Source organism: Myotis myotis, unplaced genomic scaffold (assembly GCF_014108235.1).
Source record: "Myotis myotis isolate mMyoMyo1 unplaced genomic scaffold, mMyoMyo1.p scaffold_m19_p_5, whole genome shotgun sequence".
Taxonomy (NCBI): Eukaryota; Metazoa; Chordata; class Mammalia; order Chiroptera; family Vespertilionidae; genus Myotis; species Myotis myotis.
In genome coordinates, this window is record NW_023416357.1 from 93,300,425 (window position 1) to 93,315,899 (window position 15,475).

At 46.3% G+C, this 15,475-nt stretch overlaps 1 protein-coding gene across 9 annotated transcripts in view; it reads right to left on the reverse strand.

The window, feature by feature from the left end:
- SNX29 (sorting nexin 29) overlaps window positions 1-15,475 on the reverse strand; it is a 453,538-nt gene that overhangs the window by 75,480 nt on the left and 362,583 nt on the right. For all 9 annotated transcript variants that reach the window (XM_036308068.1, XM_036308069.1, XM_036308070.1 and 6 more), the window contains one exon: window positions 5,847-5,987. In XM_036308068.1, coding sequence (XP_036163961.1) covers window positions 5,847-5,987 — 141 coding nt within the window. The remainder of the gene's footprint in view (window positions 1-5,846; window positions 5,988-15,475) is intronic.

A 15,475-nucleotide genomic window follows, 5' to 3' on the forward strand; every position in this document is an offset into this window, starting at 1 on the left:
AGTCATTTGTTAAGTTAGCCTAACCAAGCTTGTCCTGGCTGAGATAAGCCCTATGTCTGTGATATTTAAACATTAATGAGTAACTTTTAAAAATATGTACATTTTTAAATTTGAGAGGAAGGGAGGGATAGAAATATCAATGATGAGAGAGAATTATTGATTGGCTGCCTTCTGCACACTCCTTACTGGAGATCAAGCCCACAACCCCAGGCAATGATCTGACAGGGAATGGAACCGTGATCTCCTGGTTCATAGGTTGATGCTCAACCACTGAACCACATCAGCTGACCAATGAGTAACTTGAATATACAACTATTGTGGCTTGACTCAGCTACAAAGGAATAAACTTCATCAAATGGTGGAGGATATTCAGGTAACGATTCTAACAAGATTTGGGCGTGATGTGGTATGTGAGGGCATGGCCATCTCTAACAAGTGCTCTGGGCAACAGAACATTTACAAGTAAACACGTGCATGGCCTAGCGAGGCAAAAGCAATGCTTTTGTAAAGACAGACCCTGAATCCACAAGCTATGCAATGTGCTAATTTGATTAAAAAAGTTCAAACAGGTTGAGATCACATTTTACTTCTGTAATTGGCATCACTGGGGAAATAACTAGAAATTCAGGCTAGAAAGATACTCATCTGATGAATTTAAAAAGGCTAACCTATGTTTAACATGCCCTTGGGTACCGTCTAGGGCTGTGGATTCTGGAGTGACTCACTGAATGGGTCCAAGGCTTAGAGTAACAAGGTATCTATAACTCAGTCCCCAAAGATAGCATGTGGACATGCCTTAATGGTCCAAGTGCAAGTGCATCACTCTTGAAGTTACTCAATCAAAGGAAAGATTCTGACCTGGTAGGTTTTCCTGGTCCAACATAGAATAGAAGCTCTTTAGAAAACCTGCCCTCGGGGTATCAAAGCAGGTATCCCAAGCTACTGGGCCCGCTGGGCAGCACACGCTTGGTCTCTTAGCAGAGTTCAGGCAGCCTCCGCTGAGCGCTGAAGTCCTGCATTCTGACTCAGTCTGCACTTGGGAATCAGCTGGACCCTCAGACCTGTGCTGGGCAGCAGCCACTGTGTACTTAAAGGAAGCGGGTATGTCGTAGATGAATACTGGGGAAGAGAGCATCAAAGCACAATCATGGCACGACCAGCCATCACAGGCTAAGGGGCTGCACAGATTGCTGCAGGCGGCAGAGGCCCCAGAGCTGTCAGGTTCCTGGGCAGCAGAGGAAACTGGCAGCTCCCCCACGCCCCCCAGGAGCAGAACCACAGACCTCGTTGAGAACCCACTTCAGCCTTAGTACTACCCGTCCTCACTGGCCAGCCCAGCAAAATGGTGCCTCTCCTTTCCAACCCCGTTTATTTGTGAACAGAGCCGCACTGAAGGGAGGGGAAGGTGGGGGGAGGCGCTGCCCTATTGGTACTGATTTCACAGGAAGAAATCCACAGCTGCTCAAAGTCAGTCCCAAAATTAACAACGCCCTTGAGAATCTGAGGCGGGGATGAGGATGACACACCTCAGGGGACACCCACCCGCAGTCCCTGTTTCTGGCCCAGGACAGACAGACTGCTTCAGGCTCGTCCTAAATTCCTTAATTCCAGCTAGGCTGCAGCCCACTAACCTGAGGCCGGCCCCCAGGGTCCTTAGGATTGGCGGGGTTCTTGGTAGGGTTGCTTTGCCTAACTACGGCCTGAGGAGCTACAAGGTGGGGAGGGAGTCACTTCGGGAAAGCATTCAGCAATGTGTGCCCCCAGCGAGGGCCACCTCCTAACCCAGAACCTGTGAGGACTTTAACCTAGGAAGCAAACGGGACTGTGCAGGTGGATGAAGTTCAGGATCGTCAGATAGGAGTTGACCATAATTCTCTGGGTGATCCACAGGGTCCTCAGAAGAGGACGAGGGCCAGAGTCCGAGAAGGGGACGTGACCATGCTGGCGAGGCAGAGGCAGAGGACCGCCATGTGGACTGCAGCCGTGGCAACACAGGAGGCCGCAGCTAAGCAACGTAGGGGCCTCCAGAAGGCAGTTCTGTCGACATCTTGATTTGAGCTGTGTGAGACCAATTTTGGACCTCTGACCGCCAGAACTCTGAGGTAATAAATCTGTGTTGTTTTGGACCATACCTGTGTGGCCATGTGCGCAGCAACCACAGGAAGTGACCACACCATGCAGGACATTTCATCACGTGGGCGGCCCAGGGCAGCCTGGAACTAATTTCCCTCAGCCAGCTGCAGACAGGCCAGCCCTGAAGGAGGGTCATAGGAGGGCTGCTTCCGGGCAATGCTTTCTGCAAGCGAGAACGTCTCCTAATGATAACAGGATGGCTAGCAGGGTTTTGTTTTATGACATTTTAAGACATTCTGGATGGGTCCCAAGATTTGTATGAGCCTACGAGTCATTAGATTAAATCAGCATATAATTCCCTCCCCTCTTTTCATAAGAATTATTGTACCCCTTGCTATGAAGATGCGTGGAATTTTTAAGTCTTCCATTTTTATGGGCTCAACTCCACTTTTCTTCAACAGAAAAAAATGGAATGACAGATTAATTTTGGGCTTGAGATAAACTGCTCTATAACTTTTTAAATTAAGATATAACAGGTCCTTACGTGATCAGATTTCTAATCTAGTTTAAACAACGAAATCTATGAATATGTAAACATAACAGTCAGTAACGGCTTTCCCTATGGAACTTCCAAGTGCTGGGAGTGGCTTATGGAAACCTGCTCTGGTTTTCTAAGATAAAGTTGGAAGAAAATCCTGAGAAATGCACATTAAACCCACAGTAAGATATCACCTCAGACCTGTCAGAATGGCTATCATCAATAAATCAACAAACAAGTGTTGGAGAAGATGTAGAGAAAGGGAACCCTCGTGCACTGTTGGTGGGATTGTAAATTGGTACAGACACTATAGAAAACAGTACGGAAGTTGTAATATAGAAAGTCACACATGAAACCAATATGTTCACTTTGACCAATATCACCTCAATCAATTTAACAAATACAATTTAAAAAAAGAAAACAGTATGGAGATTCCTCAAAAAATTAGAAATAGAATGACCATATGACCCAGCAATCCCACATCAGGGTATTTATCTGAAGAAAGCCAAAAGACTAATTCAAGAAGATACAAGCACCCCTATGTTCATTGCAGCATTGTTTACACTAGCCAAGATATGGAAGTGACCTAACTGTCCATGGCACCTCGAATTCCCAAGCTCATTTATTTGTAAACAGAGCTGCACTGAAGGGAGGGGAACGGATAAAGAAAATGTACATATATACAAGTCTACTATTCAGATATAAATAAGAATGAAATCTTGCCATTTGTGACAACATGGATAGACCTAGAGGTTATTACACTAAGTGAAATAAGTCAGACAAAGACAAACACCACATAATTTCACTTATACGTGTAATTAAAATAAATGACACACAAAACAGAAACAAACTCACTGACACGGAGAACAGACTGATGCTTGCCATGAGAAGGGGGTAGGTAAGATGTACAAATTGGCAAATGTTACAAAACAGTCATAGGGATGCAAAGTGCGGCGTAGGGATATAGTTAATAATGTTGCAATGACCATGTATGGTGCCAGGTGAGTACTAGACTAACCAGGGCGATCACTTAGTAAGTTATGTTAAATGTCTAACCACGATGATATACACCTGAAAGTAATATAATATTGAGTATCAACTGTAAGTGAAAAAAATTTTAACTGCAAAAAAAATAAAAAGGAAGAAAATCCTAGCAAGCCACTTCTTCAAGAGAGAAACTAGGAAATCGGTCGCATGTGGAATCTGCCACAGGGCTTGGTCAGGACAAGACGGCTCATGGTTCTCACACATCCTCGAGTATCAGCCCCACCCAGATGTCTGGGTCCCAGCTCAGAGCTCGTGTTTCTGTAGGTCTGGGTGGAGCCTGATAATCTGTATTTCTAACAAGCTCCCAGGCAATGCTTTCCTTACTCTGAGAACCATGGTAGTGGAGGAACCCCTCTTACACAGGGCCCAGTTTCTCACAGGTCCTGAGAAGGGTTGTGACCTTACCTCGTCTGAGTGAACTATCCTGACAAGCTAGTGAACACACTGTGATTGCTGAAGCATCTCCATCGCCTACTTGACTCCCAGGCCTGGCTGCATGTTGGAATTACAGAGAGAGCTTTTAAACCCCTCAGGACCCAGGCCTCCCTCCAGATGAATTAAATCAGAATGGGACTGGGGGATGAGCGAATCTCAGTACTTTAAAAAAATCTTTTTTAAAAATTGATATTTAGAGAGAGGGAAGGAGAGAGAGAAACATCGATGTGAGAGAGAAACATTGACTGGCGACCTTTCCAAACATCCCAACCAGGAATCGAACCCACCCCGTCACCCCATGCTCCAACCAACTGAGCCACCCAGTCAGGGCAAGTCTCAGTAGTTTTTAAAACTCCCCAAGTGCAGCCAAGATGGGGAACTGCCGCTCTAAGCAAACATGAGGGATGGCAACGGACCAGAACAGACATTCAGCAGGGCCTCACGCTAAGCCCGGGCCTGTCCTCGCAAGTGCTGGGCTCTTGCCTCCTGCACCGGGACACGTGATCGGTGCTCAATAAACTCTCACTGAGTGAATGACAACTAACCGAACAGCAAACCTGAAGAGGACTAGCACCTCCCTTATCCAGGGTACCTGGGGGAGAAACAAATTATGTCCTTACAAATTGCTAAGCCTCATGAGGGCAGTGGCCCTATAATGAAAGAAGCTCTTTTGAGAAGGCTCTGCTTGGGAAGTACCACCACATTCCTAAGTCCAAATACATATCATAACTGCCATGGGCAAGAACTGGGAAACATTTCCTTTGTCCAGAATAAGGGCAGACAAACTATGACCCACAGGCCAAATCCAGCTGCCACCTATTCTTATAAGTAAAGTTTTATTGGCACACAGACACACCCAGTTGTGTCCACACTGTGGCTGCTTTCACACTACAAGGGCAGAGTTGAGTATTTTCAGCTGAAAGGGTGTTGTTTGCAAAGCCAGACATATTTACTCTCTGGTCCTTTAGAGAACAAGTTTGCCAACCCCGCCCCTAGAGATATAAGAGAACGTATACAAACAAAACATAATGGGATTGTCTTTAGGTGGTAAAGTTATGGGTGACTTTTTCTTTTTTCTTCTTCTTCTACTAGCCAGTTTTGGAGTTGTGTGTTTATAAGAGCATGTGAGATAGGGTATGTGGTGAAACGGCATAACCAATAGGCTTCCAGGGATTATCAAGCAGACAGTAAGCCTAACCCCCAAAGGGTTTATGGCTTAAAACCAGCAGAAGACCAGCTCGATCCAACATGGAGACTAATTTCACCTTGAGGTGGCCCCGAGCCTCATATACACTCACTGTAATGTGTTAGCGTCCTAAACGACATACCCTGGGCACCATGATCAGAAGGGAAAGCCCAGGTGAGGACCCAAAATGGCTGATGGGCTCTTCCGAGAAATCTTCACCCCTTTTCCAGAAAAATCCTGAATATCCCTCCTTTTACTGAATGCCCTACCCCTCCATTCAGTGAGCCCCAATAAAAGAAGTAAATCGCACTAGGGGGGCTGCTCCGCCTGTGGAGCAGCCACTCGGTGTCACTGCTTCACTAACACCCCCTTTCCCTCTCCGCTGGCTCCCATTTGAAGTCCTCCCTGCATGAAGCCAAGAGCCCACAGTGGGTCGCACACCTTCGGGTCCCTGGGCCCCAGAACCCTTGCATCACATGTGTGCTTAAATCATAAACGGAAGGAAAAGAAAGTCTGCCTCAATGTGGGCACTGGTGCCGAGCTGCCTGGCTCCCCACGGGACGGTACCTTGTTTCCAATGGCCTTTTTGGGTGGGAAGTTGTAGGCTCTCACTTGTGGGTATTTGTTCTGTAACTTGTGGTGCAGACTCCTAAACTCTGTGTACCGCCGATAGACATTCCACTCATCATCTTTTATCCGGATGTAGACCTGCCAAGAGAAGGAAAGAAGAACACTGAGACCTTCCTTAAAAGTTCATTGCAATGGGTGGGCGTTGGGCAGTGCTCACCCACATCTGTGCAGGGGCCACATCTGCCTCCCGGGCCACTGCTGCCCAGTGCTGGCACAGAGCAGGGACTCAGTACTACTGAGTGAACACGTGGGGATATGAAAGATGAATCAGGCAGGTTATGGGAACAACACACTGTATATATTATTTCCCCAGTTAATCTCAGTGATGCGTTACTCGTATTTCTGTCACATGCATACTGCAGCAGTGATAAGTTTCTGGGAGAGTCTATTCCTCCTCTCTGGCTATGTGTGTCCTCATCTGTACACGGAGCTAACCGTACCTCCTCCCAAGGTTGCATGGACGGCATTCAGGTACAGAAGCTTAACAGCTGTGCCTGGGACCACACAGACCACCAATCTATCTGGGGAAGGAGGGAGGGGCAGAGATGAGCCCGGCCGGATGGAAGGTCATGTTCAGATGGGTAAGCCCAACAGGGACACAAAACATCATTCTTTTAATCAAGCTGTAATGCCCAAGAGAGGCTGTCTCATCAGCTTTTCACAGGCCTAACACCCTCCAGGGACACACAGCAACTGCCCTGTGAGGGCAAACAGAAGTGGGAGAGGGATCAGTGCATTTAAAAAAATTGTATGAGTTAAGGAGAGCCCAGAAAGTAAAGTCTGGAGGATATATGGCTAATGTAATTTGCAATCAGCAAATGTCAATATACATCCTAAGACCTCTTTAACCATAAAAATAGGCATCTCAACGGGATGATAAATTCTGCCTCCACATGAAAACCACCAGCATCCCTGATGCTGACATCATGTACTTGCAGTTTGGTTAGGCGACTATCAGGGTCTCTCACAATATTTGAACAAGACAGAGAAAGGAGGACTTAAACCAAAGAATTGCAAATAATGAATAGAAGTTTCCAGGGGAATTAGATGGAGAAACAGAGGCCTATCGAGTTTATTAGAAGCCTCCAAGCTAAGAGAGGCAGTAAATACACTGGATGACAGATATCAAGTGACCTCATCTGGCCTGAAGGATGAGTCTAATCCAACGTGATGAAATTCACAAAGTTCAATGTCAGGACCTGCCATAAAATCCAAAAAACTAACATCGTAAGTATAAGGTAGGGGAGAGAGAGCACCCAGCAGTAGCCTGAGGGACAAAGACTTACAGGTCTCAGTAAATTCAAACTAAGTGAATAACGTGGGAGAGCCATTAAAAATGACAAAGCTGGTTGGGCTCAGTGGATAGAGCGTTGGCCTGTGGACTGAAGTCCTGGGTTTGATTCCGCTCAAAGGGCACATGCCCAGGTTGTGGGCTCGATCCCCAGTAGGGGACATGCAGGAGGCAGCTGATCAGTGATTCTCTCTCATCATTGATGTTTCTATCTCTCTCTCCCTCTCTCTTCCTCTCTGAAATAAATAAAAATATATTATATATATTTTAAAAAGCCCATGTAGCCCTGGTCGGTATTTCCCAGTGGTTAGAGCACTGGCCCACGGACAGAAGGGTCATGGGTTCGATTCCTGGCCAAGGGCTCATACCTGGGTTGCAGGTCCAATCCCTGGCCCTGGTCAGGGCTCATGCTGGAGGCAACCAGTCGATGTGTCTCTCTCACATAGATGTTTTTCTCTTTCCCCCACCCTCCCTCCTTTCTACTTTCTCTCTAAAGATCAATGGAAAAAATGTCTTCAGGTAAGGATTAAAACAAACAAACAAAACACCTTGAAATCTTCAGACCTCATTAAAAGGTAAATGGCAATGTCTAGAATAAAGGAGTTAAAAGTCTTGCTCTATCCTAAATCTAGCAGAGCAACTGGGTCAGGTTTTGGATGCCACCTGCTAAGAGATGACCTGAAATACAGCCAGGAGGCCCAGGACCACCTGCTACTCCAAGTGTGGTCTGTGGACCAGCAGCAGCAGCATCACATGGGAAGACGTCAGAAACCCAGCCTCTCAGGCTCCACCCGGAGCACTGACTATAAGGGATCTGCACTTTAATGAGAACCCCAGGTGGTGCATGCACACTTCAAAGCCTGAGGAGCACTAGGCTTTATGAGATGATTTACAACCAAGTTATCGGAAGAAAGAGAAACGACATTGGCGGATGATAACCTGAGCCTCAGGATAGAGGGGGTCGAGATCTCCAAACACCTGGAATGAAGCAGAGGCCTGTCCCAGTGACTCCGGGAAGCAGACTTCCAGCAGGTAGAAAGTAGAGAAAGACATTTCAGTAGAGAAGAACTTTCCAGCAGTAAAAGCTGCCCAAAGAGGAAAAGGTATGTCGCAAAGGGTTTCTTGGCGCTGGGTGTCCAAGCAGTGCTATGATGACTGATAGGACTGTGATCACAATTATGCAAGTATTTGATTTATAACAGTAACGTAGACATTAGATCCCCAAAGGCATCTGGAAGGGCCTGGCTAGGTATGGAGAGCTGAGCCTTCAGGCTCACCATCTCCATAGACTGAGTCAGTGAACAAATCAGCCTGGCAGAGCTCAGGGGATTTGGCGTATTTGGGGCATTCTCTGAATCCCTCTGAGTGATAGCAAGTGCTAGTTGCCCACTGAGTATCCATTTCCCCCCAATATTTCTTGGGATAGCAATGTATTCAGAAAGAAACCAAAACCTACATTTTCCATCTCCTTCACAGATAAGAGTGGCTAATGAGATATAAATAAAAGGTATTGTTTGGGGATTCTAAGTTTGTAAGGAGATCTGACTCAGCCAACAAGTGCCTTATTTTTTGTTTATTTGTTTGTTTGTTTGACTCTTCTTTCTGTCTTTTGCCTTCTTTCTCAAACACAGACGTGATGACTGGAGCTCCAGAGGCCGTTTGATGATCGTGAGGAAGTCATGAGAAGGGAAGGCAAAAGACAGAAGGACCTTGGGCCTCTGATGACATTTTGGATTCACTACACCAATTATTAAACTAGCGACTCAAAAAATGTTTTAACAAAACAGAAATATTTATCTCTAGTTTGTTAAGGGGCTTTGCACTAGTGGCTGGATACAATTCTAGTCTGATGTATCTTGAATGACTCTATCTGCTAGTATATTCTTATACAAGTCCAAAAACCTTCCCACCCCCACAGAGGGGCAAGTTCAATCACTTGTCTGATCACCACACACAAGACTAATTATCTAGATCAGGAGAGGCAACCTATAACCTATGGGCCAAATCCCGCCCCACCCATTTGTTTACCGATTGTTTATAGCTGCTTCTGCAATACAATGACAGAACCAAGTGGTAACAACAAAGACCATATCTCCTAGAAAGCGGAAAATATTCACTTTTTGGCTCTTTATAAAAAAAACAAAACAAAAAACTTTGCTGACCGCTGATATTAGGGAAGTCCTTATTATTGTTATTTTTTCACCAACATATCCAAGATCGAGTGTGGAGAAGGGCAGTGTTTTCAAATAGTCCCAGCCCCTATATTAACCATCTGCGACCCAGGAATCCAGCGTCCCAAAGCTTCCCTGGTGATTCGAAGGAGTAGGTGTTGTGGTCTGAATGTTTGTGCCCATCCATCCCTGACACCAAATTCTTATACTGAAACCCTAACACCCAATGCAAAACCAAGTTCTTTTTTAAAACAAGAGAACAATGTGAGGGTATAAGAGGTGGGGCCTCTGGGGGTGATAGGTCATGAGGGTGGAGCCCTCATGACTGGGATTAGTGCCCTTATAAATAAGACCCGGAGAGCTCTCTGGCCACTTCTGTCACGTGAGGACATGGTGAAAGGATGGCTGTGCATGAACAGGAAACAGATTTTCACCAGATGCCAAATCTGTAGCACCTTCATCTTGGACTTCACAGCCTCCAGAACTGTGAGAAATAAATGTCTGTTGTTTAAGCCACCCCATCTACAGCAGTTTGTTACAGCAGCCCAAGTGGACTAAGACGGTGGGCATCTTGGGGAACCCCTCACAAAAAAGCACAGGTAGGTGTCAGACAGACAGGCATTCCTTCCCTCTGACTATGTTTACAGAGAGCTAACTAACAGTACCTCCTCCCAAGGTGGCATGGACGTTATTCAGGTACAGTAGCACGCAGACCACCACACGCAGAAGACGGAACTCAATTTAGAGAAGGAGGGAGGGGCAGAGATCAGCCCGACCAAATGGAGGGTCATGTTCAGATGGGTTCGCACAACAGGGACATAAAACATCGTTATTTTAATCAAGCTGTAACTCCCAAGAGAACACTCTGGGGGGACAAAATGTGAGGGCTGTCTCATCAGCTTTTTACAAGCCTGACATCCTCCAGGGACACACAGCAACTACCCTGCGAGGGCAAACAGAAGTGGGAGAGGAATTAGTGCATTTTTAGAAATTACATGAGCTAAGAACAGCCCAGAGAATAAAATCTCCAACGAGAAATGGCTGTTGCAACCTGCAACCAGTGAATGTCAGCACACACGTTACTTAAAACCCCTAACACTGATCAAAGCAAGCATCTCTAATGCGATGCATTCTGACTTACATTTTTCAGGGCACAGTCAAGAGCCAGCACTCCCCTCTGTGGATGCCTGAGCCCCTCCTGCTCTTCAATGGTCCTCTTTGGCCTTCCATGTGGGCACCTCCTCTTCTGCCCGCCCTGTAAAGGGGAGGTCTTACCGGGGTCCTCCCTCCTACACCAATAGCCATGGCTTGGAGGGCTCCTACATCATCTAACTTCCAGCTCCGCCCCCTGCTGTGGCACCCAGGAGAGTGCCCATTTCCCTTAAAATCCTTTAATTTCTTAAATTCTTAAAAATTGCTTTACAACCAGGGTGGTGTGAACTTGCCTGCCTTTCTTTAAAACATTTTACAAAATGTTCAGATCAGGCCAAATATCCTGTCCTAGAGAGAGCACTCTTGGCCTCCCCACTTTCTTTGTGTTGTTTCTCCTGTTGTGGGTGATAGTAGTCATTCAAGAACTCAGAAGTGAAGGGCGTCGGGTTAGAAAGGAGCTCAGAAACCATTAGTTCAGCCCGTCCTAAACAAGCCATGGATTGGTGCGATGAATACCCCCTCCCCGTCCCATACTGTCCATTTGGAGAATAAAGGACTTGAACCAGGTCTGCGCTTTCTATGACAGCACGCTGCAGCAGAAACCACGGCTCCGGAAGCCGGCAATGCCCTGCAATATCCCCGAGGCCCCACTGCCCCTTTCCTGGGCAGATCACCTATCCGCAGGACGGTCTCCAGTCTGCTTCTCACTTACACCTCTCCCTCCTAACCTACTGCCATTAAGATGGCCCAGAATTACCTGACTGCTCCACCCTCAACTGCAATGCTTTTAGCATCCAAAATTGCAAAATGTTCTATGCAAATTAAGTTTTCCTTTTAAATTATACTAAACCCAACTGTGTACTTATTTCACTAAAGAACTGAAAGAATTTATGCACCAAATTGTTAGCGTTTTCTCCCTCCCTCCCTCCCTCTCCCCCCCACCTCTCTCTCTCTCTCCCTCTCTCTCTCTCTCTCTCTCGCTCTCGCTCTCGCTCTCGCTCTTGCTCTCTTGCTCTCGCTCTCTCGCTCTCCCATTGAAATTAAATTTGATGGGCCCAATTCCTTCTACTCGAACCACAGGGATAATAATTCCTTGGAGCAATATAAAGAGTTGACCTCCTCTGGCAAAACGAAGTTCTCTTTTAAAACAAGCAATAAAAAGTCACTTCAAGTCAATCTTCTTGACTTGGCAAAAGAAAAAGAAAATAGGAGGTAATCCCTCTAATCAGGAATCGGGGCAAACCCTCCCTTTTCTGCTTTAAGAGGAAGTTCAAATCTTGAGGTTTCTTTTCCACTGGGAAGAACTACCCCAGCAATGCCTGTAAAGCACTCAGGTACAGAGAGGTTAGCAGGGAGAAACACCAAGACCTTAGTCCAGTGGTTCTCAACCTTCTGGCCCTTTAAATACAGTTCCTCATGTTGTGACCCAACCATAAAATTATTTTCGTTGCTACTTCATAACTGTAATGTTGCTACTGTTATGAATCGTAATGTAAATATCTGATATGCAGGATGGTCTTAGGCGACCCCTGTGAAAGGGTCGTTCGACTGCAAAGGGGTCGCGACCCACAGGTTGAGAACCAATGCCTTAGTCCATCAATGAGTCGAATCCAGAACAAACTCTGTGGAGACAGGGCCTCTGGGAAATGCTTCTTAAAAGGTTAAGAACATCCGCCAGAGCATTCCCGTCAGCCCTCATGCTCCTCGCCTGCTCTACTGAGTGCACTATCCCTGGTTTCTTTCATCTGTTTTTGAACTAAATCTAAAAGGACTCAGACAGAGTGTGCTCCTTTGTGTCTGGTTTCTTTTGCTTTATACTGTGCTTGTGAGGTGTCTTCATGTTGTTGTGCAGAGCATTCAGCTGTCCTTGTTCACTGCTGCATAGTATTCCACTTACAAATAAGCCATAGTTTATTTAGCCAATCTGCTGGGATAGGAAGTCAGGCTGTTTCCAGTTGGGACTATTATGGGTAAGGCAGCTATGAGTTTTCAGGAGCACGGCTTTTGTACTCTTTTCTTTGGGGATCATAGATTGTAATATGAAAGTAAAAATCACAAAGCTACTAGAAGAAAACACATCTTAATGACCTTGGGGTGGGCAAGGATTCTTACACAGAATATAAAAGGGCAGCAAGAGCCTTCTGGGCAGGAGTTACACAGGTATATACAAAAGTAAAAATTAACCGAACCAACTTAAGAGTTGTGCATTTGATATTTATATTATGAAAGCTAGATTTAAAAGCAAAAGTGAAACACACACAAAAAAGCACCATGCCTTCACTATCCTCAGGAGAGTGAGCTTTTATCCTAACCCAGTGGTTGGCAAACTGCGTCTTGCAAGCCACATGCGGCTCTTTGGCCCCTTGAGTGTGGCTCTTCTTAAGCCTTAGGAGTACCCTAATTAAGATAATAACAATGTACCTACCTATATAGTTTAAGTTTTAAAAATTTGGCTCTCAAAAGAAATTTCAATCGTTGTGCTGTTGATATTTGGCTCTGTTGACTAATGAGTTTGCCGACCACTGTCCTAACCTATGGACCTGGGATGTCTAAGGTGGACTGTAGTGGGTAAGCATCCACCTGGACATGACACAGTCAGATGTCAGCATTCAGAGGGGTCCAGAGACTGGACTTTGGCCTCAGCAGACTTGCCTTCAAATCCAGCTCTACCACTTGCTAGTCAGGTGATCTGGGTTATTTCCCCTCTTTAAGCCTCAATTCCCCGCTTGGAAAATGGGGATAGTCCTGGCAGCTGCTTCGTAAGGGCAGGAGAACTGTGTGATTCTGTGCAGACAACATCCCTTTTTGTGTGTTGTTGTTGTTAATCCTCACCAGAGTATAGATTTTCCGTTTATTTTTATTTGTTTTTTAGGGTGAGAGTGAAAGGGAGGGGGAGAGACAGAGGGAGAAAAACAGCAATGCGAGCTGTTTGGTTGCCTCCCACTCGAGCCCCAACTAGGGCTGGGGACTGAGCCTATAACCAAGGTATGTGCCCTTGACCAGAATCAAACTCAAGACCCTTCAGTCCACACGCTGACGGTCTAACCACTGAGCAACTGGTTATGGTGCAGGACAACATTCTTTTTGTTGTTGTTAATATATTTTTATTCATTTTAGAGAGGAAGGGAGAGGGAGAGAGAGATAGAAACATCAATGATGAGACAGAATCATTGATTGGCAGCGTCCTGCATGTCCCCCACTGGGGATTGAGCCCGCAAACCTGGGCATGTGCCCTGACCTGGAATCGAACCGTGACCTCCTGGTTCATAGGTCGATGCTCAACCACTGAGTCATACTGGCTGGGCAGGACAACATTCTTTACATCTGTTACCATGTCTAATCATCAAATGTTGCATGTTCCTGAGTACAATCTACCTCTGAAAAACACACACACACACACATCTATATAAATCTACATATTTATCAATCAATCAAGACTGGGAGACAGGAGGAAAAGGAGAAAAAGTGAGAGATACAGGGAGAGGGAGAATGATCATCTAAAAGCTGTTTTAAGTTGATTTAAGTCCTGTATCTGTTCTCAGGGTCTTCCCAGCACAGGCATAGCTTTCTAAGCCAGCAATATGCTGGCTCTTAGGCACGCCAGAGGCCTACCATGTGACAGGCAGAATGGCCTAGTGAAAGGGCTATGCAGGGAGAGGGGCCTGGGTTCAAGTCGCAGCTCTTCCCCTTGACAGCTGTGACCTTGGGGATGACATTCCATCCATCTCAAGGCTCAGCGTCTCAATCTGTAAAGTGGGGACAATACCAACTGGTTGGGTGGTTATGAGCTGCCTTGCTTGGCAGGCAGTAAGCAGCGGCAGCTGCTCATATTGTAAGCCCCTCACCTTCACTGTCATCTGTCTTGTGTACATGAACTTCCTTATTACAGAATTAGGGGTAATTATAGGATGTGCAATCACAAAATTAAAGCAGGTAATTACCATGCTAATTAATTGTCAAATGCTAGGCAGGCGAGGAAACACAAGCAGAATTCACAGTCTGTGGGCCGGGCAGTTAAACATCCCCTTTCTTCCAAAAAACTGTCAACAGAGACAGCAGAGCTCATAAATGACCCCCTTGGGTGGATGTTCAAGGACTAACACAGAACCTGGGACTCGGAGCAAGCTGGGCGCACCTCGATCAGCTGCAGGCTGGCCCTGCGTTATACTGCCCCGTGACAGGGGCACCAGGCCTCTCCGACAAGAGCACTGTTTCAGGAGGGACCTCACAGGAGACACTCGATGGAGGCTGTAAACTCTGCGAGGACCAGACCCTACACAGAGCTTGCTGATGTGATGCACATGAGCGCTGGATAGACGCTCATTTACAAACCTGGCTTGGAAACAAAACGTTGGGCTGCCCCTGCTTCCTGCAGCATAGAGCAAATGCATCCTTCTCCACTTCCAAAATCAGACGACTCTTTAAAGACCCAACCCCTCCACCTCGGCAGCGAACACATGTTATGCTTGTTGCGACAGCCAGGAGTGAGAGCTGGCAGTACCTCCTGTGACACCCGGGACTCACGGAGGTGATGTGCCCTTTAGCAACACCTATCGCGTGCCAGACATTTCACCTATGATTCTGACAAAAGCCCTGCGATTTCACATGCCTTAAGCCAGAGATTGGAACAACGGGGTGACGTGTGCACTGGGCAGTGAGGAGAACCAGAACTGGCGTGTGCTGCACGGGTACACGCGGCACCGCCCCACCTCAGGAAAACAAGTGCCACACACTCTAACCTCCGACGCCCTGCACACCGACTGTTACGTTTAAAGATGATCAGATGGCATTAGGACAACAAGGATTCTTTTAAAAATGGCTGTAGGTCCCTAACTTGTTTAGCTTCCTTCGTACACAGGAATGAAATGATTTGTGTTTTGGTTGGCAGCCTGTGTTAATGTATCCTAACAGAACTTTCCTCTTAATGAAATAGCTTCATGTGTTATTAACTC